The 22,894-nt window shown below is 47.3% G+C and overlaps 1 protein-coding gene across 5 annotated transcripts in view; it reads right to left on the bottom strand.

The window, feature by feature from the left end:
- Positions 1 to 22,894, bottom strand: part of KTI12 (KTI12 chromatin associated homolog) — a 143,914-nt gene that overhangs the window by 31,170 nt on the left and 89,850 nt on the right. For all 5 annotated transcript variants that reach the window (XM_063926577.1, XM_063926580.1, XM_063926576.1 and 2 more), the window contains 2 exons: positions 12,130 to 12,185; positions 10,601 to 10,680 (listed from right to left, as the gene is read on the bottom strand). In XM_063926577.1, coding sequence (XP_063782647.1) covers positions 10,601 to 10,680; positions 12,130 to 12,185 — 136 coding nt within the window. The remainder of the gene's footprint in view (positions 1 to 10,600; positions 10,681 to 12,129; positions 12,186 to 22,894) is intronic.

Raw genomic sequence — 22,894 nt, 5'->3', positions numbered from 1 at the left:
ATTTTCGCCAAATACGGTGATAATGGTTTGCGGTTACTTCTTTCCTGGCTTTTATCAGCATAGGAATGACTTCCTCCGGAATGCCTTTTTTCTTTAGGATCCGGAATTCAACCGCCATGCCGTCAAACGCAGCCGCGGTAAGTCTTGGAAAAGACAGGGCCCCTGCTGTAGCAGATCCTGTCTGAGCGGTAGAGGCCATGGGTCCTCTGATATAATTTCTTGAAGTTCTGGGTACCAAGCTCTTCTTGGCCCATCCGGAACCACGAGTATCGTTCTTACTCCTCGTTTTCTTATTATTCTCAGTACCTTTGGTATGAGAGGCAGAGGAGGGAATACATAAACCGACTGGTACACCCACGGTGTCACTAGAGCGTCCACAGCTATTGCCTGAGGGTCCCTTGACCTGGCGCAATATCTAGTCTTTTTGTTTAGGCGGGACGCCATCATGTCCACCTGTGGCCTTTCCCAACGGTTTACCAACAGTTGGAAGACTTCTGGATGAAGTCCCCACTCTCCCGGGTGTAGGTCGTGTCTGCTGAGGAAGTCTGCTTCCCAGTTGTCCACTCCCGGAATGAACACTGCTGACAGTGCTAAGACGTGATTCTCCGCCCATCGGAGAATCCTTGTGGCTTCTGCCATCGCCATCCTGCTTCTTGTGCCGCCCTGTCGGTTTACAAGGGCGATTGCCGTGATGTTGTCTGATTGGATCAGTACCGGCTGGTTTTGAAGCAGAGGCCTTGCCAGACTTAGGGCATTGTAAATGGCCCTCAGTTCCAGAATATTTATGTGTAGGGACGACTCCTGACTTGACCAAAGTCCTTGGAAATTTCTTCCCTGTGTGACTGCCCCCCAGCCTCGAAGGCTGGCATCCGTGGTTACCAGGACTCAGTCCTGTATGCCGAATCTGCGGCCCTCTTGAAGATGAGCACTCTGCAGCCACCACAGTAGAGATACCCTGGTCCTTGGAGACAGGGTTATCAGCCGATGCATCTGAAGATGCGATCCCGACCACTTGTCTAAGAGGTCCCACTGAAAGGTTCTTGCATGGAACCTGCCGAATGGAATTTTGCTTCGTAAGAAGCTACCATTTTTCCCAGGACTCGTGTGCAGTGATGCACCGATACCTGTTTTGGTTTCAGGAGGTCTCTGACTAGAGATGACAGCTCCTTGGCTTTCTCCTGCGGGAGAAACACTTTTTTCTGTTCTGTGTCCAGAACCATCCCCAGGAACAGAAGGCGTGTGGTAGGAACCAGCTGTGACTTTGGAATGTATAGAATCCATCCGTGCTGTTGTAGCACTTCCCGAGATAGTGCTACTCCGACCAACAACTGCTCCTTGGACCTCGCCTTTATAAGGAGATCGTCCAAGTACGGGAAAATTAAAACTCCCTTTTTTCGAAGGAGTATCATCATTTCTGCCATTACCTTGGTAAAGACCCTCGGTGCCGTGGACAGTCCAAACGGCAGTGTTTGGAATTGGTAATGGCAATCCTGTACCACAAATCTGAGGTACTCCTGGTGAGGATGGTAAATGGGGACATGTAGGTAAGCATCCTTGATGTCCAGGGATACCATGTAATCCCCCTCCTCCAGGCTTGCAATAACCGCCCTGAGCGATTCCATCTTGAACTTGAATTTTTTTATGTATGTGTTCAAGGATTTCAAATTTAAAATGGGTCTCACCGAACCGTCCGGTTTCGGTACCACAAACAGTGTGGAATAGTAACTCCGTCCTTGTTGAAGTAGGGACACCTTGACTATCACCTGCTGGGAATACAGCTTGTGAATTGCCTCTAGCACAGCCTCCCTGCCTGAGGGAGTTGTCGGCAAGGCAGATTTGAGGAAACGGCGGGGGCGAGACGCCTCGAATTCCAGCTTGTACCCCTGAGATACTACTTGAAGGATCCAGGGATCCACCTGTGAGCGAGCCCACTGATCGCTGAAATTTTTGAGGCGGCCCACCACCGTACCTGGCTACGCCTGTGGAGCCCCCGCGTCATGCGGTGGACTCAGAGGAAGCGGGGGAAGAATTTTGATTCTGGGAACTGGCTGACTGGTGCAGCTTTTTCCCTCTTCCCTCGTCTCTGTGCAGAAAGGAAGCGCCTTTGACCCGCTTGCTTTTCTGAAGCCGAAAGGACTGTACCTGATAATACAGTGCTTTCTTAGGCTGTGAAGAAACCTGAGGTAAAATTTTTTCTTCCCAGCTGTTGCTGTGGATACGAGGTCCCAGAGACCATCCCCAAACAATTCCTCACCTTTATAAGGCTCTATGTGCCTTTTAAAGTCAGCATCACCTGTCCAGTGTCGGGTCTCTAATACCCTCTTGACAGAATGGACATTGCATTAATTCTGGATGCCAGCCGGCAAAATATCCCTCTGTGCATCCCTCCTATATAAGACGACGTCTTATGTTCGCAAAATAGTATCCCTGTTTGACAGGGTTACAGACCACGCTGCAGCAGCACTATCTGCAGGTCCCAGTCTAGTACCTGAGTGTGTAAATACAGACTTCAGGATAGCCTCCTGCTTTTTATCAGCAGGTACCTTCAAAGTGGCCGTATCCTAAGACGGCAGTGCCACCTTTTTTTACAAACGTGTGAGCGCCTTATCCACCCTAGGGGATATCACCCAGCGTAACTTATCCTCTGGCGGGAAAGGGTACGCCATCAGTAACTTTTTAGAAATTACCAGTTTTTTATCGGGGGAACCAACGCTTTTTCACACTTCATTCACTCATTTGATGGGGGAACAAAACACTACCTGCTTTTTCTCCCCAAACATAAAACCCTTTTTTAGTGGTACTTGGGTTAATGTCAGAAATGTGTAACACATTTTTTATTGCCGGGATCATGTAACGGATGTTCCTAGTGGATTGTGTATATGTCTCAACCTCGTCGACACTGGAGTCAGACTCCGTGTCGACATCTGTGTCTGCCATCTGAGGGAGCGGGCGTTTTTGAGCCCCTGATGGCCTTTGAGACGCCTGGGCAGGCGCGGGCTGAGAAGCCGGCTGTCCCATAGCTGTTACGTCATCCAGCCTTTTATGAAAGGAGTTGACACTGTCGGTTTATACCTTCCACCTATCCATCCACTCTGGTGTCGGCCCCACAGGGGGCGACATCACATTTATCGGCATCTGCTCTGCCATCACATAAGCCTCCTCATCAAACGTGTCGACACAGCCGTACCGACACACCGCACACACACAGGGAATGCTCTGACTGAGGACAGGACCCCACACAGCCCTTTGGGGAGACAGAGAGAGAGTATGCCAGCACACACCAGAGCGCTATATAATTTAGGGATTAACACTATATTGAGTGAATTTTTCCCAATAGCTGATTGTATATACAATATTGCGCCTAAATTTAGTGCCCCCCCTCTCTTTTTAACCCTTTGAGCCTGCAAACTACAGAGGAGAGCCTGGGGAGCTGTCTTCCAGCTGCACTGTGAAGAGAAATGGCGCCAGTGTGCTGAGGGAGATAGCTCCGCCCCTTTTTCGCGGACTTTTCTCCCGCTTTTTTATGGATTCTGGCAGGGGTATTTATCACATATATAGCCTCTGGGGCTATATATTGTGATATATTTGCCAGCCAAGGTGTTTTTATTGCTGCTTAGGGCGCCCCCCCCCCCCAGCGCCCTGCACCCTCAGTGACCGGAGTGTGAAGTGTGCATGAGGAGCAATGGCGCACAGCTGCAGTGCTGTGCGCTACCTTGGTGAAGACTGATGTCTTCTGCCGCCGATTTTCCGGACCTCTTCTTGCTTCTGGCTCTGTAAGGGGGACGGCGGCGCGGCTCCGGGAACGAACACCAAGGCCAGTTCCATGCGGTCGATCCCTCTGGAGCTAATGGTGTCCAGTAGCCTAAGAAGCCCAAGCTAGCTGCAAGCAGGTAGGTTCGCTTCTTCTCCCCTTAGTCCCTCGATGCAGTGAGCCTGTTGCCAGCAGGTCTCACTGTAAAATAAAAAACCTAAAATAAACTTTCTTTCTAGGAGCTCAGGAGAGCCCCTAGTGTGCATCCAGCTCGGCCGGGCACAGAAATCTAACTGAGGCTTGGAGGAAGGTCATAGTGGGAGGAGCCAGTGCACACCAGGTAGTCTAAAAGCTTTCTTTTAGTTGTGCCCAGTCTCCTGCGGAGCCGCTATTCCCCATGGTCCTTCCGGAGTTCCCAGCATCCACTAGGACGTCAGAGAAAATCTATTTCTCGTAGTCCGTAGTGGATGCTGGGACTCCGTAAGGACCATGGGGAATAGCGGCTCCGCAGGAGACTGGGCACAACTAAAGAAAGCTTTAGGACTACCTGGTGTGCACTGGCTCCTCCCACTATGACCCTCCTCCAGACCTCAGTTAGGATACTGTGCCCGGAAGAGCTGACACAATAAGGAAGGATTTTGAATCCCGGGTAAGACTCATACCAGCCACACCAATCACACCGTATAACTCGTGATACTATACCCAGTTAACAGTATGAAATATAACGGAGCCTCTCAACAGATGGCTCAACAATAACCCTTTAGTTAGGCAATAACTATATACAAGTATTGCAGACAATCCGCACTTGGGATGGGCGCCCAGCATCCACTACGGACTACGAGAAATAGATTTACCGGTGAGTAAAATCTTATTTTCTCTGACGTCCTAAGTGGATGCTGGGACTCCGTAAGGACCATGGGGATTATACCAAAGCTCCCAAACGGGCGGGAGAGTGCGGATGACTCTGCAGCACCGAATGAGCAAACTCTAGGTCCTCCTCAGCCAGGGTATCAAACTTGTAGACTCTTGCAAAAGTGTTTGAACCCGACCAAGAAACAGCTCGGCAAAGTTGTAATGCCGAGACCCCTCGGGCAGCCGCCCAAGAAGAGCCCACTTTCCTCGTGGAATGGGCTTGTACAGATTTAGGGTGCGGCAGTCCAGCCGCAGAATGTGCAAGTTGAATCGTGCTACAGATCCAGCGAGCAATAGTCTGCTTAGAAGCAGGAGCACCCAGCTTGTTGGGTGCATACAGGATAAATAGCGAGTCAGTTTTCCTGACTCCAGCCGTCCTGGAAACATATATTTTTCAGGGCCCTGACTACGTCCAGTAACTTGGAATCTTCCAAGTCCCAAGTAGCCGCAGGCACCACAATAGGTTGGTTCACATGAAAAACTGATACCACCTTAGGAAGGAATTGGGAACGAGTCCTCAATTCCGCCCTATCCATATAAAAAAATTAGATAAGGGCTTTTGCATGATAAAGCCGCTAATTCTGATACACGCCTGGCCGACGCCAAGGCCAACAGCATGACCACTTTCCACGTGAGGTATTTTAGCTCCACGGATTTAAGTAGCTCAACCCAATGCGACTTCAGGAAATCCAACACCACGTTGAGATCCCACGGTGCCACTGGAGGCACAAACGGGGGCTGACTATGCAGCACTCCCTTAACAAAAGTCTGAACTTCAGGCAGTGAAGTCAGTTCTATTTTGGAAGAAAATCGATAGAGCCGAAATCTGGACCTTAATGGAACCCAATTTTAGGCCCATAGTCACCCCTGACTGTAGGAAGAGCAGAAATCGACCTAGCTGAAATTCCTCCGTTGGGGCCTTCCTGGCCTCAGGACACGCAACATATTTCCGCCATATGCGGTGATAATGGTTTGCGTTCACTTCTTTCCTAGCTTTAATTAGCGTAGGGATAACTTCCTCCGGAATGCCCTTTTCCTTCAGGATCCGGCGTTCAACCGCCATGCCGTCAAACGCAGCCGCGGTAAGCCTTGGAACAGACAGGGCCCCTGCTGCAGCAGGTCCTGTCTGAGCGGCAGAGGCCATGGGTCCTCTGAGATCATTTCTTGGAGTTCTGGGTACCAAGCTCTTCTTGGCCAATCCGGAACAATGAGTATAGTTCTTACTCCTCTCATTATTATTCTCATTACCCTGGGTATGAGAGGCAGAGAAGGGAACACATACACCGACTGGTACACCCACGGTGTTACCAGAGCGTCCACAGCTATCGCCTGAGGGTCCCTTGACCTGGCGCAATATCTTTTTAGCTTTTTGTTGAGGCGGGACGCCATCATGTCCACCTGTGGCCTTTCCCAACGGTGTACAATCATTTGGAAGACTTCTGGATGAAGTCCCCACTCTCCCGGGTGGAGGTCGTGTCTGCTGAGAAAGTCTGCTTCCCAGTTGTCCACTCCGGGAATGAACACTGCTGACAGTGCTAACACATGATATTCCGCCCATCGGAGAATCCTTGTGGCTTCTGCCATCGCCATCCTGCTTCTTGTGCCGCCCTGTCGGTTTACATGAGCGACCGCCGTGATGTTGTCTGACTGGATCAGCACCGGCCGGTGTTGAAGCAGGGGTCTAGCCTGACTTAGGGCATTGTAAATGGCCCTTAGTTCCAGAATATTTTTGTGTAGGGAAGTCTCCTGACTTGTCCATAGTCCTTGGAAGTTTCTTCCCTGTGTGACTTCCCCCCAGCCTCGAAAGCTGGCATCCATGGTCATCAGGACCCCAGTCCTGTATGCCGAATCTGCGGCCCTCTAGAAGATGAGCACTCTGCAGCCACCACAACAGCGACACCCTGGCCCTTGGAGACAGGGTTATCCGCCGATGTATCTGAAGATGCGACCCGGACCACTTGTCCAACAGATCCCACTGGAAGATGCATGGGACCTGGCGAATGGAATTTCTTCGTAAGAAGCTACCATCTTTCCCAGGGCTCGCGTGCATTGATGCACCGACACCTGTATTTGTGTTAGGAGGTCTCTGTCTAGAGACGACAACTCCATGGACTTCTCCTCCGGGAGAAACCCTTTTTATCCTGTTCTGTGTCCAGAACCATACCCAGGAACAGTAGACGCGTCATAGGAACCAGCTGCGACTTTGGAATATTCAGAATCCAGCCGTGCTGTTGTAGCACTTCCCGAGATAATGCTACTCCGACGAACAACTGCTCCCTGGACCTCGCCTTTATAAGGAGATCGTCCAAGTACGGGATAATTATTTCGGCCATTACCTTGGTAAATACCCTCGGTGCCGGGGACAGACCAACGGCAACGTCTGGAATTGGTAATGACAATCCTGTACCCCAATTTTGAGGTACTCCTGGTGAGGAGGGTAAATAGGGACATGCAGGTAAGCATCCTTGATGTCCAGTGATACCATGAAATTCTCCAGGCTTGCAATAATCGCCCTGAGCGATTCCATTTTGAACTTGAACCTTCGTATATAAGTGTTCAAGGATTTCAATTTTAGAATGGGTCTCACCGAACCGTCTGGTTTCGGTACCACAAACATTTTGGAATAGTAACCCCGGCCTTGTTGAAGGAGGGGTACCTTGATTTCACCTGCTGGAAGTACAGCTTGTGAATTGCCGCCAGTACTACCTCCCTTTCTCCGAGGGCAGCAGGCAAGGCTGATGTGAGGTAACGGCGAGGGGGAGTCGCCTCGAACTCCAGCCTGTATCCCTGTGATACTACTTGCAGAACCTAGGGATCCACCTGTGGGCAAGCCCACTGGTCCCTGAAGTTCCCGAGACGCGCCCCCACCGCACCTGTCTCCACCTGTGGAGCCCCAGCGTCATGCGGTGGACTCAGAGGAAGCGGGGGAAGATTTTTGATCCTGGGAACTGGCTGTCTGGTGCAGCTCTTTCCATCTTCCCTTGTCTCTGTGCAGAAAGGAAGCGCCTTTGACCCGCTTGCTTTTCTGAAGCCGAAAGGACTGTACCTGAAAATACGGTGCTTTCTTAGGCTGTGAGGAAACCGGAGGTAAAAATTTTTTCTTCCCAGCTGTTGCAGTGGATACGAGGTCCCAGAGACCATCCCCAAACAATTCCTCACCCTTATAAGGCTGAATCTCCATGTGCCTTTTAAAGGCAGCATCACCTGTCCACTGCCGGGTCTCTAATACCCTCCTGGCAGAATGGACATTGCATTAATTCTGGATGCCAGCCGGCAAATATCCCTATGTGCATCCCTCATATATAAGACGACGTCTTTAATATGCTCTATGTTAGCAAAATAATATCCCTGTCTAAGGTATTAATATTATCTGACAGGGTATCAGACCACGCTGCAGCAGCACTATTTGCAGGTCTCAGTATAGTACCTGAGTGTGTATATACAGACTTCAGGATAGCCTCCTGCTTTTTATCAGCAGGCTCCTTCAAAGTGGCCGTATCCCAAGACGGCAGTGCCACCTTTTTTGACAAACGTGTGAGCGCCTTATCCACCCTAGGGGATATCTCCCAACGTGACCTATCCTCTGGCGGGAAAGGGTACGCCAGCAGTAACTTTTTAGAAATTACCAGTTTCTTATCGGGGGAACCCACGCTCTTTACACACTTCATTCACTCATCTGATGGGGGAACAAAACACTGGCTGCTTTTTCTCCCCAAACATAAAACCCCTTTTATGTGGTACTTGGGTTCATGTCAGAAATGTGTAACACATTTTTCATTGCCGAGATCATGCAACGGATGTTCCTAGTGGATTGTGTATATGTCTCAACCTCGTCGACACTGGAGTCAGACTCCGTGTCGACATCTGTGTCTGCCATCTGAGGTAATGGGCGTTTTTTTGAGCCCCTGATGGCCTCTGAGACGCCTGGGCAGGCGCGGGCTGAGAAGCCGGCTGTCCCACAGCTGTTACGTCATCCAGCCTTTTATGTAAGGAGTTGACATTGTCGGTTAATACCTTCCACCTATCCATCCACTCTGGTGTCGGCCCCACAGGGGGCAACATCCCATTTATCGGCCTCTGCTCCGCCTCCACGTAACCTTCCTCATCCAACATGTCGACACAGCCGTACCGACACACCGCACACACACAGGGAATGCTCTGACTGAGGACAGGACCCCACAAAGTCCTTTGGGGAGACAGAGAGAGAGTATGCCAGCACACACCAGAGCGCTATATAATGCAGGGATTAACACTATAACTGAGTGATTTTTCCCCCCAATAGCTGCTTGTATACACATATTGCGCCTAAATTTAGTGCCCCCCCCCCCTCTCTTTTTAACCCTTTGAGCCTGAAAACTACAGGGGAGACCCTGGGGAGCTGTCTTCCAGCTGCACTGTGAAGAAAAAATGGCGCCAGTGTGCTGAGGGAGATAGCCCCGCCCCTTTTCCGGCGGACTTCTCCCGCTTTTTCTGGAATTCTGGCAGGGGTATTTTTACACCTATATAGCCTTCCTGACTATATATGGTGTAGATTTGCAAGCCAAGGTGTATTATATTGCCCTCAGGGCGCCCCCCCCCAGCGCCCTGCACCCATCAGCGACCGGAGTGTGAGGTGTGCATGAGGAGCAATGGCGCACAGCTGCAGTGCTGTGCGCTACCTTGTTGAAGACAGAAGTCTTCTGCCGCCGATTTTCCGGAACACTTCTTGCTTCTGGCTCTGTAAGGGGGCCGGCGGCGCGGCTCCGGGACCGAACATCGAGGTCTGGAGCTAATGGTGTCCAGTAGCCTAAGAAGCCCAAGCTACCACCAGTTAGGTAGGTTCGCTTCTTCTCCCCTTAGTCCCTCGCTGCAGTGAGTCTGTTGCCAGCAGATCTCACTGTAAAATAAAAAACCTAAAATATACTTTCTTTCTAGGAGCTCAGGAGAGCCCCTAGTGTGCATCCAGCTCAGCCGGGCACAAGATTCTAACTGGAGGAGGGTCATAGTGGGAGGAGCCAGTGCACACCAGGTAGTCCTAAAGCTTTCTTTAGTTGTGCCCAGTCTCCTGCGGAGCCGCTATTCCCCATGGTCCTTACGGAGTCCCAGCATCCACTTAGGACGTCAGAGAAAAAAAGGTATATAACTGTTCTCAAACACAGCTGCTTTAAAACTAAAAATTACTTGGTATTCTCTGGTTGCCTCAAACTAATCCCTAAACATCTGAAAAAAAAAAATCTTTCTTCCTCATCTGCAATTCAAAAGAGTATCTTGTTGAAATAAAAGACGAACAAGAATTCCAGCTGCTGTTGATGGCAGCTTTGAACTAACCAATTCAGAAGTCTGTACAGCCCCCCAGAGAGAAGCTTATGGTGCTCTGCATGTTAAAGCTGCTCCTAATGAATTATTCTCCATTTGCTACCCAAGGCAAAATTATGATTTTTTTTTTCTTTCCCTATCAGCCTTGAAAAACAAATGTGGTCCAACACAGAGATAGGATTGGAGGCGGTTATGGATTCTAGTAATGAATACATTAAAAAGCAGTCACTCCAAACAATGTCCTCCATAAACACTGCAAACATATTAGTGACGGACCAGACTATGAAAGATGGATTATACATTCTTGTATGTAAAAGAAGGAGTTTCAAGTGCAGCCCTGTCGAATGGCCTTTTAGGTAGTAGTTACCTAATTCAGGGGCAACACAAGATCCATTGTAGGTCTTATGGTTCTCTAATGGTAGCAAATTGGCAGATACAGGTAGAGGAATGGGTATCTGGTTTGATGACAGGAACGGCGTTTGTGTAAAACAAAATATCAGATTTAAAGCGGTAAAGGCTCACTGGATGAATACAATTAGAATGTTACTTCTGGAAGTATTTCCAAAAAATAGGTTTGATTTTAGTATTTATACAAATTGTTACAATAGCGGAACCGTCTTATTTAAAAGGAGAATATCTCACATTTCTTGAGTGTACTGGTCGCCTTGTTGTCTAACCTGGTTCCAGCTGGAGCTGATATCTGGGGCTGTCAGACAATAGATCTACAAAGACAAAGAGTATTAAGGGCGCACACAGCTCTTCAAGGGGTCCTGTGGGCTAGGACCTTAGGTTCATAAAGCAAGGGTATATATAAAGCAGTCCCCATTTACAACAAACCTCAACAAATAAAAATATTGAAGCAGGACATATTATTGTTTATTTTTATAGCCTCTTTATAGCCTCAATCATATTACACAGTGCTATACAGAGTACATTCAAATCAGAGTCTATTCTTTGGAACTTACAGTCTATAAGGGGTCTATGTACTTAGCCTTTGAGAGATAAAGTAGACCAAGATAAAGTACCAGCCAATCAGCCTCATTTTTAAAATACAGCCTATAACATGGGAGTTAGGAGCTGGTTGATTGGTACTTTAGCTCTCTCCAAGTCTTTGTATACAGACCCCTAAACTTTTTACTACACACAGGTACATATGCATGCTAGAGTCTATATTGTCAAGTGACAAATAAAACAGCACTATGGTTTTTAAGATAGTGGGAGGGAACTCATGCAAACACCAGTTAACCTTAAGAAAGCCATTCAGATAGGCTCCCGGTTGAAATCTATGACCCTTGTGCTGCAAGGCAAAATGCTAACCAATGTGTGATCGTTCTGCACACATACGGTATGTAGAAGCCATAGATAGGAATATCTATTATAATCAGACTGCAAGATAGAAACCTCAAGTTTATTATGGTCAATCAACCTTTTGACACACAAGCAGGGTCTATCAAGTCCAAATTAAATCCCATATCCTTACACCCTAATACTTGAATCCAAGTTGCATACTCCTGCCAAATTTCAGACTCTTTCCTCCTTTTTCTTGGTTCTCCCCAGTAGCCAGAAAGAAGTGATTGATGGAGCCAGTGTAAGCATCGCTCTAGACACAATGCTATGACTGACCAGGGGAGAGACTTGGCAGGCAGTCAGCAAATATCTGACCTTGAAAGAATTTTGTAAACTTCACCCAAAGTACTGCAGATGCATTTAAAATCTATTTATTTCCCACCAAAAGACATCAAAAATTTAGCTTAAACTGCAAATTATTGGATATTATTTAGCAAGTCATATAGATGGAATTTGTGGTTTAAAAGAAAAGCCCACTTTAAATGGGCTTCGCATATTACACATACTGGGACAATGAGGGTTATTTTTTGCAGACCCGCACCCTACTTGTCTACTCCAATATTTTAAATATGTTTTCTGAGTATCAAATAACTGCATATAATCTTCTACATATTTAGAATAAAGAACAAGCTATAGTTCTAGGTTTATTTTAATTGCTAAAATTTGTGGAAATCAACTTTAACAACAAAGAAGTATCGGTTAGTTTAGGATTTTTTTTTTTAGCAGGTATACACATAGTCACCTTTTATTAGTTTAGAAAGTAAAAATAAACTAAGCAAACATTAACATACAGCATAATCAAAAACAGTAGCGATACAACATACCAGGCAGTGTGGAGTCTGTGTGTGTTTAATAAGACAAAACAGCTCATACCTATACCCTGGAAAACAAAATGGTGGTTTCATTTACTTTTCTGTCTTGCATGACCTAAACTCAAGGAAAAAAAATAAGAATTTACTTACCGATAATTCTATTTCTCATAGTCCGTAGTGGATGCTGGGGACTCCGAAAGGACCATGGGGAATAGCGGCTCCGCAGGAGACTGGGCACAAAAGTAAAAGCTTTAGGACTACCTGGTGTGCACTGGCTCCTCCCCCTATGACCCTCCTCCAAGCCTCAGTTAGGATACTGTGCCCGGACGAGCGTACACAATAAGGAAGGATTTTGAATTCCGGGTAAGACTCATACCAGCCACACCAATCACACCGTACAACTTGTGATCTGAACCCAGTTAACAGCATGATAACAGAGGAGCCTCTGAAAAGATGGCTCACAACAAATAATAACCCGATTTTTGTAACAATAACTATGTACAAGTATTGCAGACAATCCGCACTTGGGATGGGCGCCCAGCATCCACTACGGACTATGAGAAATAGAATTATCGGTAAGTAAATTCTTATTTTCTCTGACGTCCTAGTGGATGCTGGGGACTCCAAAAGGACCATGGGGATTATACCAAAGCTCCCAAACGGGCGGGAGAGTGCGGATGACTCTGCAGCACCGAATGAGAGAACTCCAGGTCCTCCTCAGCCAGGGTATCAAATTTGTAGAATTTAGCAAACGTGTTTGCCCCTGACCAAGTAGCTGCTCGGCAAAGTTGTAAAGCCGAGACCCCTCGGGCAGCCGCCCAAGATGAGCCCACTTTCCGTGTGGAATGGGCTTTTACAGATTTTGGCTGTGGCAGGCCTGCCACAGAATGTGCAAGCTGAATTGTACTACAAATCCAACGAGCAATAGTCTGCTTAGAAGCAGGAGCACCCAGCTTGTTGGGTGCATACAGGATAAACAGCGAGTCAGATTTTCTGACTCCAGCCGTCCTGGAAACATATATTTTCAGGGCCCTGACTACGTCCAGCAACTTGGAATCCTCCAAGTCCCTAGTAGCCGCAGGTACCACAATAGGCTGGTTTAAGTGAAACGCTGAAACCACCTTAGGGAGAAATTGAGGACGAGTCCTCAATTCTGCCCTGTCCGTATGAAAAATTAGGTAAGGGCTTTTATAGGATAAAGCCGCCAATTCTGAGACACGCCTGGCTGAAGCCAGGGCTAACAGCATTACCACTTTCCATGTGAGATATTTTAAGTCCACAGTGGTGAGTGGTTCAAACCAATGTAATTTTAGGAACCCCAAAACTACATTGAGATCCCAAGGTGCCACTGGAGGCACAAAAGGAGGCTGTATATGCAGTACCCCCTTGACAAACGTCTGAACTTCAGGAACTGAAGCTAGTTCTTTTTGGAAGAATATCGACAGGGCCGAAATTTGAACCTTAATGGACCCTAATTTTAGGCCCATAGACAGTCCTGTTTGCAGGAAATGCAGGAAACGACCCAGTTGAAATTCCTCTGTAGGGGCCTTCCTGGCCTCACACCACGCAACATATTTACGCCAAATACGGTGATAATGTTGCACAGTTACATCCTTCCTGGCTTTGATCAGGGTAGGGATGACTTCATCCGGAATGCCTTTTTCCTTCAGGATCCGGCGTTCAACCGCCATGCCGTCAAACGCAGCCGCGGTAAGTCTTGGAACAGACAGGGTCCCTGCTGGAGCAGGTCCTTTCTTAGAGGTAGAGGCCACGGGTCTTCCGTGAGCATCTCTTGAAGTTCCGGGTACCAAGTCCTTCTTGGCCAATCCGGAGCCACGAGTATAGTCCTTACTCCTCTCCTTCTTATGATTCTCAGTACCTTGGGTATGAGAGGCAGAGGAGGGAACACATACACTGACTGGTACACCCACGGTGTTACCAGAGCGTCCACAGCTATTGCCTGAGGGTCCCTTGACCTGGCGCAATATCTGTCCAGTTTTTTGTTGAGGCGGGACGCCATCCTGTCCACCTTTGGTTTTTCCCAACGGTTCACAATCATGTGGAAGACTACTGGGTGAAGTCCCCACTCCCCCGGGTGGAGGTCGTGTCTGCTGAGGAAGTCTGCTTCCCAGTTGTCCACTCCCGGAATGAACACTGCTGACAGTGCTATCACATGATTTTCCGCCCAGCGAAGAATCCCGTCATTGCCCTCCTGCTTCTTGTGCCGCCCTGTCTGTTTACGTGGGCGACTGCCGTGATGTTGTCCGACTGGATCAACACCGGCTGACCCTGAAGCAGAGGCCTTGCCTGACTTAGGGCATTGTAAATGGCCCTTAGTTCCAGGATATTTATGTGAAGTGACGTTTCCATGCTTGACCACAAGCCCTGGAAATTTCTTCCCTGTGTGACTGCTCCCCAGCCTCTCAGGCTGGCATCCGTGGTCACCAGGACCCAGTCCTGAATGCCGAATCTGCGGCCCTCTAGAAGATGAGCACTCTGTAACCACCACAGGAGAGACACCCTTGTCCTTGGAGACAGGGTTATCCGCTGATGCATTTGAAGATGCGATCCGGACCATTTGTCCAGCAGATCCCACTGAAAAGTTCTTGCGTGGAATCTGCCGAATGGAATCGCTTCGTAAGAAGCCACCATTTTTCCCAGGACCCTTGTGCATTGATGCACTGACACTTGGCCTGGTTTTAGGAGGTTCCTGACTAGGTCGGATAACTCCCTGGCTTTCTCCTCCGGGAGAAACACCTTTTTCTGGACTGTGTCCAGAATCATCCCTAGGAACAGCAGACGTGTCATCGGAATCAGCTGCGATTTTGGAATATTTAGAATCCACCCGTGCTGTCGTAGTACTACTTGAGATAGTGCTACTCCGACCTCTAACTGTTCTCTGGACCTTGCCCTTATCAGATCGTCCAAGTAAGGGATAATTAAGACGCCTTTTCTTCGAAGAAGAATCATCATTTCGGCCATTACCTTGGTAAAGACCCGGGGTGCCGTGGACAATCCAAACGGCAGCGTCTGAAACGGATAGTGACAGTTCTGTACCACAAACCTAAGGTACCCTTGGTGAGAAGGGCAAATTGGGACATGGAGGTAAGCATCCTTGATGTCCAGAGACACCATATAGTCCCCTTCTTCCAGGTTCGCTATCACTGCTCTGAGTGACTCCATCTTGAATTTGAACCTTTGTATGTAAGTGTTCAAGGATTTCAGATTTAAAATAGGTCTCACCGAGCCGTCCGGCTTCGGTACCACAAACAGCGTGGAATAATACCCCTTTCCCTGTTGTAGGAGGGGTACCTTGATTATCACCTGCTGGGAATACAGCTTGTGAATGGCTTCCAATACCGCCTCCCTGTCGGAGGGAGACGTTGGTAAAGCAGACTTCAGGAACCGGCGAGGGGGAGAAGTCTCGAATTCCAATTTGTACCCCTGAGATACTACCTGCAGGATCCAGGGGTCCACTTGCGAGTGAGCCCACTGCTGAAAATCTTGAGACGGGCCCCCACCGTGCCTGAGTCCGCTTGTAAGGCCCCAGCGTCATGCTGAGGACTTGGCAGAAGCGGGGGAGGGCTTCTGTTCCTGGGAAGAGGCTGCCTGCTGCAGTCTTTTTCCCCTTCCTCTGCCCCGGGGCAGATATGAGTGGCCTTTTGCCCGCTTGCCCTTATGGGGACGAAAGGACTGAGCCTGAAAAGACGGTGTCTTTTTCTGCTGAGAGGTGACCTGGGGTAAAAAGGTGGATTTCCCAGCCGTTGCCGTGGCCACCAGGTCCGATAGACCGACCCCAAATAACTCCTCCCCTTTATACGGCAATACTTCCATATGCCGTTTGGAATCCGCATCACCTGACCACTGTCGCGTCCATAACCCTCTTCTGGCAGAAATGGACAGCGCACTTACTCTTGATGCCAGAGTGCAAATATCCCTCTGTGCATCTCGCATATATAGAAATGCATCCTTTAAATGCTCTATAGTCAATAATATACTGTCCCTGTCCAGGGTATCAATATTTTCAGTCAGGGAATCGGACCAAGCCACCCCAGCACTGCACATCCAGGCTGAGGCGATTGCTGGACGCAGTATAATACCAGTATGTGTGTATATACTTTTTAGGATATTTTCCAGCTTCCTATCAGCTGGTTCCTTGAGGGCGGCCGTATCAGGAGACGGTAACGCCACTTGTTTTGATAAGCGTGTGAGCGCCTTATCTACCCTAGGGGGTGTTTCCCAACGTGCCCTAACCTCTGGCGGGAAAGGGTATAATGCCAATAATTTTTTTAGAAATTAGCAGTTTTTTATCGGGGGAAACCCACGCTTCATCACACACCTCATTTAATTCATCTGATTCAGGAAAAACTACGGGTAGTTTTTTCACACCCCACATAATACCCTTTTTTGTGGTACTTGTAGTATCAGAAATGTTCAAAACCTCCTTCATTGCCGTGATCATGTAACGTGCTGCCCTACTGGAAAATACGTTTGTTTCCTCACCGTCGACACTGGAGTCAGTGTCCGTGTCTGGGTCTGTGTCGACCATCTGAGGTAACGGGTGCTTTAGAGCCCCTGACGGTGTTTGAGACGCCTGTACAGGTAATAACTGATTTGCCGGCTGTCTCATGTCGTCAACAGTCTTTTGTAAAGTGCTGACGCTATCACGTAATTCCTTCCATAAGACCATCCAGTCAGGTGTCGACTCCCTAGGGGGTGACATCACTATTACAGGCAATTGCTCCGCCTCCATACCATTTTCCTCCTCATACATGTCGACACAACGTACCGACACACAGCACACACACAGGGAATGCTCTGATAGAGGACAGGACCCCACTAGCCCTTTGGGGAGACAGAGGGAGAGTTTGCCAGCACACACCAGAGCGCTATATATATACAGGGATAACCTTATATAAGTGTTTTTCCCTTATATAGCTGCTGTATAGATTTATCTGCCAAATTAGTGCCCTCCCTCTCTTGTTTTACCCTGTTTCTGTAGTGCAGGACTGCAGGGGAGAGTCAGGGAGCTTCCCTCCAACGGAGCTGTGAGGAAAAATGGCGCCAGTGTGCTGAGGAGATAGGCTCCGCCCCCTTCTCGGCGGCCTTTCTCCCGCTTTTTTAAGGAAAAATAGGCAGGGGTTAAATGCATCCATATAGCCCAGGAGCTATATGTGATGTATTTTTTGCCATATAAGGTGTTTTTATTGCGTCTCAGGGCGCCCCCCCCCAGCGCCCTGCACCCTCAGTGACCGGAGTGTGAAGTGTGCTGAGAGCAATGGCGCACAGCTGCGGTGCTGTGCGCTACCTTATTGAAGACAGGACGTCTTCTGCCGCCGATTTTCCGGACCTCTTCAGTCTTCTGGCTCTGTAAGGGGGCCGGCGGCGCGGCTCTGGGACCCATCCATGGCTGGGCCTGTGATCGTCCCTCTGGAGCTAATGTCCAGTAGCCTAAGAAGCCCAATCCACTCTGCACGCAGGTGAGTTCGCTTCTTCTCCCCTTAGTCCCTCGGTGCAGTGAACCTGTTGCCAGCAGGATTCACTGAAAATAAAAAACCTATACTTAAACTTTTTACTAAGCAGCTCAGGAGAGCCACCTAGTGAGCACCCTTCTCGTTCGGGCACAAAAATCTAACTGAGGCTTGGAGGAGGGTCATAGGGGGAGGAGCCAGTGCACACCAGGTAGTCCTAAAGCTTTTACTTTTGTGCCCAGTCTCCTGCGGAGCCGCTATTCCCCATGGTCCTTTCGGAGTCCCCAGCATCCACTAGGACGTCAGAGAAATAATAATATTTTGTTAATAAATATGCCAATAGAAATAGTCCAGAAGTTCTCAAATGCAGTCCTCAAGACACCCCAATGATCCAAGTTTTAAGTATATCCATGCGTGGCCACAGGTGACTTAATTAGCACCTCAGTTAATTTGATTTAACCATCTGTGCTGAGCCATGGATATACTTAAAACCTGGACCATTGGGGTGCCTTACAGACCGCATTTGAGAACCTCTGAAATAGTCATATAGCTACAACAAGACCAATAGTAACACCAGTTGTAGCAAGAGATCATAGAAAATAACTCCCTGTTGTTGAGATTCTACCTTGCACTGCTCTGTACCTTGTTCTAAATACCCAGTGTATAAAGGGCCTAATTCAGACTTCGTCACAGAAGCAAATGTTAGCAGTTGGGCAAAAGCATGTGCACTGCAGGGGGGCAGATATAACATGTGCAGAGAGAGTAATGCTAGGTACACCATACACACTATACAATTATCTGACAGATAATCTGCCAGATCTAGCTGGTTGGAATTAAAATTTGGTAATGGAGGAGAGCAAATGACAATCAACCATTTGCTCCCAAACACTGGAAAACAGATAAAAACAGTTGTTCATCCAGGTTGGTTAATTTTGTGTTTAACTAATTTATATGAACGTCAGGTTTTTGTTAGTTTCCCAGTGTTTAGGAGCAAATGGTCGATTGTCATTTGCTCTCATCCATTACCAAATTTTCATTCCAACCAGCCAGATCTGGCAGATTATCTGCCAGATAATTGTACAGTGTGTACTTAGCTTTAAAATTGCGTGGGGTGTGTTCAAACTGAAATCTAAATTGCAGTGTAAAAATAAAGCAGCCAGTATTTACCCTGCACAGAAACAAAATAACCCACCCAAATCTAACTCTCTCTGCACATGTTATATCTGCCCCACCTGCAGTGCATATGGTTTTACCCAACTGCTAACAAATTTGCTGCTGCAAGCAACTCTGAATTACCCCCAAAGAACTGAAAGGACGTTCCGCAGGCATTATCAGTTTTGCAGGTGAATATTGCATCTTTTCACACTGCGCATGCTCCATAACAGTTATTATTAAATATTGCTATTATTAGAGAGATAATTTTAATAAGCATGCTTGCCAACTAATAAAAATTGATTGTAGTATTATTTTGATGAACAGCCATTCCTTTTTATAGAGTATTCTCACGCATCATTAATGTCATTTTAATGACGCATAAGACAAATCAAAATAAACCATCTGCACAGGGTTACATGTCGGTCAGCAGGCCGGATTGATGCCTATGCTAATTGCTTGCTGTAGGATGGCTCAGCTCACAAAGGATTCAGCGTTTCAATAATATGAACAAATGACATGTGCATCAAGGAGAAGCGAAGGCTTGCAGGCTAAGCTCACTATCTAATTGGCGCTAATGTCCGCATTCATACAAGCAAACATTCATATGAGATAGGAATGTTATGTACAGAGCACAGCTGATATAGGTTTCGCTCATCTCCACTGGTGGATAAAGTGGGTAAAAACAGGGCACTCAAAAGGTTAGGTTTATTGAGGACATGTCCATGGCAAGTGGTCTGATTTACAGTGGATGCAGAGTGTATGCATAGCTAGGTATATGCCTGTTGTAATACGCATCACTTCCACAAAGGACAGTGCTGTTGTAAGTGTGCAAGGATAAGGATGGCAGTTATAAAACCAAGCACATGGAAAAGGGAAGTCTGCCCATATAGGTACATAAAATTCTGCATACTGGCAACCAAAACTTAGGATGCGACATTTATGTCTAAGCTGCTGCTATGTTGGACTGCAACATTTCTTAAGATGGCTTTTGCAAAAGTAGGAATGATCAAGATCCATAGAAGGTGAACTGACAAAGTCATAAATAAAGAATACATCATATGATATTGATAACTGACTTATGATGTTATCCCACATAGGACTGAACTCCACTTTTTAAACATAGGTTTATACACCTTGAGGAGAGAAAAAAGAAAAAAAAGTAGAAATATCATTCAAAGACACTCTGTTAACCTCATTATTTAGTCCAATGCAATCACATGTGGGTTTCAACTAGCATGAATTTGCTGTGCCAAGTATCTCATGGTGGCTGGTATCTAATTAGCTGGGGTGATTTACTGCAGATAGTGGATTTGGCTTAGGCTATCCAATTACCCCCGATATGCGGTGGTATTCCTCAGTCTTTGCGGCCATCCGCTGCTCCAGATATATTGCCACCTCTCTGCCGCTGCGGGAGGTGGGGTGGGGTGCGGGATGCTGGCTTGGTCCGGCAGACGTTGACAGTTTGTGGCTCCGGGTGTTTTACCGCCTCTCTACCACTGCAAAGATTGAGGAATACCACTGCTTACCATCAGGTAGGGCAAGTAAGGGACAGTCATAACTAAGAGACTTTATCCCTGGTTGTTACAATCGCTCCAAAGGGAGCTGTAAACATAAATTGTTTTTAACCATTAAAAAATTTTTTTTTTTTACAGGTGCCATGCTTAGAATATATAGTGTTCTATTTTTTATTTAAGTGCTTTATCGAACCAAATGAGCTGCTTTTAGAACATATAGCGCGGATAAAAAAAATGTTATCTTACCCCGCGATATGCAGCATTTATCAGGGATTATGCCTCAGGCACCCGAAACATAATCTGCGATAAACAGCTGTCAGTGCCAAGATAACACGTAGGATTGGGAGCTTATCCCGATTCCCATGTGTTATCGTATGATCCTTTATTGGCCTATAAAAATGGCCTATAATTGGATAGCGCAATAATGACCATTGCTCAAAAATCACGTATCATATCATCAGTGACATCAGAAGGGGGGTGTTGGCCTCACCTGGGGTGTCACCAAAATGCCAGCCCCTGCTCAGTGACAGGAGCCAGGTGCTGGACTGTAATATTATGGGCAGCAAACGGCTCCTGTCACTGTGTAGGAGCCGGCATGGCAGCTTCAGCACTCTCCAGGGGCAGCCCACATCACTCGAACCTCCAGAGTGACGAAAATAGGGGTTCAGGCAGTTAGGTCACGCCTCTCCCACTAAGAAACGTCCCCTCATACAAAGCCACACCCCCTTTTCCCGGCCAACAGCATGAATGGCCATCGGTGGGTTAATTATTGCAGTCGTCCTCAATTGTCATTCCTGTGCAGGGGCTGGCTAGCAACTTTCAGCCTGGAGGGCACACAAAGGCAAGTGGCCCTACTTTTTCTACCAGCACATGCAATGAAAAAATGGGTGTCACAATGTTGGAGGCGTGGTCTGCTTAATGTGGGTTTTGAGAGAGGAGAGGGGGGGGGGGGCAGCTGGACTGAGCGAAGAGGGTGAATGTGGGACAGAGCGACCGGGGCCATTATGTGTCCCTATTTTGAGTACTGCCTAATGTGGACATTTTGTCAGACTGCCACCTGAGGACCGATACTCTCACTTATTGCATAGGGTAATGCCCCCGAGCTTCAGCTACCTCTATGTGCCACTTATCACAAACTGGCAAGTGGAACACAAAACACTGCATCCCTGGAAGTGTGGAAGGGATGCTGGTTCCATGGTGGGTGCCATAAGTGACATTGCGGGACTCCGTTAAAATGTTAACAAAGGAAAAAACAAAATCAAGCCACAAAAATATCAAAAACTACTCTAAATGCCTAATAGGACTGAAACGGTAAGGGTGTATACACACGGTGAGATCCTTGCTATGCCCGATTTTCACTTGCGATTTCCCTTTTACTCCCTGGAGCCCAGCACCACCGATTTTGACTAACTTTTCTTGAGATATGGACTATGTGTGCTTACGATTTTGGCTTATGTGAGATTTTGGGTTATGTGAGATGTCATTGACATGTGAGATTAACTAGATAGTACACCGATCTAGCAAGGATTGACTTGCCTGCACAGTCTCTTTTCTTACGATGCCGACCTGGCGGGACCGCGCATCGGGATCGCAAGGTGACTTTCACCTTGCGATCTGCACTAACTTTTCTTGAGATTTTGACTATATAGTCAAAATCGAAAGAAAATATCTCACCGTGTGTACACACCCTTAGTCATTTCTATGACATAAGCACCGTCAATAAGTGTGCTCTGCCATTGATAAAAAATCAGTATAGATTGTTGCTAGGCAACCTGAAACAGAACTAAAAACAGCAGAGTCACTAATACCACCTATGGTAACTATAAATATAAAATATATATTAATAAATAGGACTATTTAGCCCAGTCCTTAACAAAAGAACAAAAATGAAAATGTTAGGCAAAAAGCAAAAATGACCAAAACACCTAGGGCAGGATGCATCAAACATTGCGTTTTGCATGTGATGTGTCCCACCACTCATCGCAAGCATAGTTGCATTTAGTAACGTCATATGCTTGAAAAAAAATCACAGAAGACAGCTCTCACGATAAGAGCTTGCCATTGCAACACAAGGAATTCTGGATTTACAAGCCGGGGAGTCCTTCTGCACATGCGTCACATGATGCACATGCTGAAGGGGACACTGTGAGGGATCTGATTGGATCCTTCTCAGTGAATATTGTGAAAAGAAGCCCATAGGCTTATATTAAGTAATGCCACCTACAGAGGGTGTTGCTTACCAGGTCCAAGCTCTGGAATGTATCGCATTCCAGAGCTTGGTGCACATGGGAAATGAAGTCAAACCTCCCCAAAAACAGCAGACTTTCCCCTCCCCCTAATATGTCACACTAACACATTTTTCCACACAGACGCTCACATACAGGCACATTTAATACACACACAGCCAATTAGTTCACACACAGATACACTTATTCCACACACGCATTCACATACAGACATACAGTCCACACACAATAACATACAGACATACATAGTCCAAACATGCAGACACACTCAGTTCTCACACACATTCACATACAGACAGTCCACACACATTCACATACAGACATAGTCCACAGACACAAACACACTTAGTCCACACACACACACACACACACACACACACACACACACACA

This window comes from Pseudophryne corroboree, chromosome 6 (assembly GCF_028390025.1).
Source record: "Pseudophryne corroboree isolate aPseCor3 chromosome 6, aPseCor3.hap2, whole genome shotgun sequence".
Taxonomy (NCBI): Eukaryota; Metazoa; Chordata; class Amphibia; order Anura; family Myobatrachidae; genus Pseudophryne; species Pseudophryne corroboree.
Note: the sequence above shows the minus strand (reverse complement) of the source record. Positions and strands in the feature narration are given on the sequence as shown.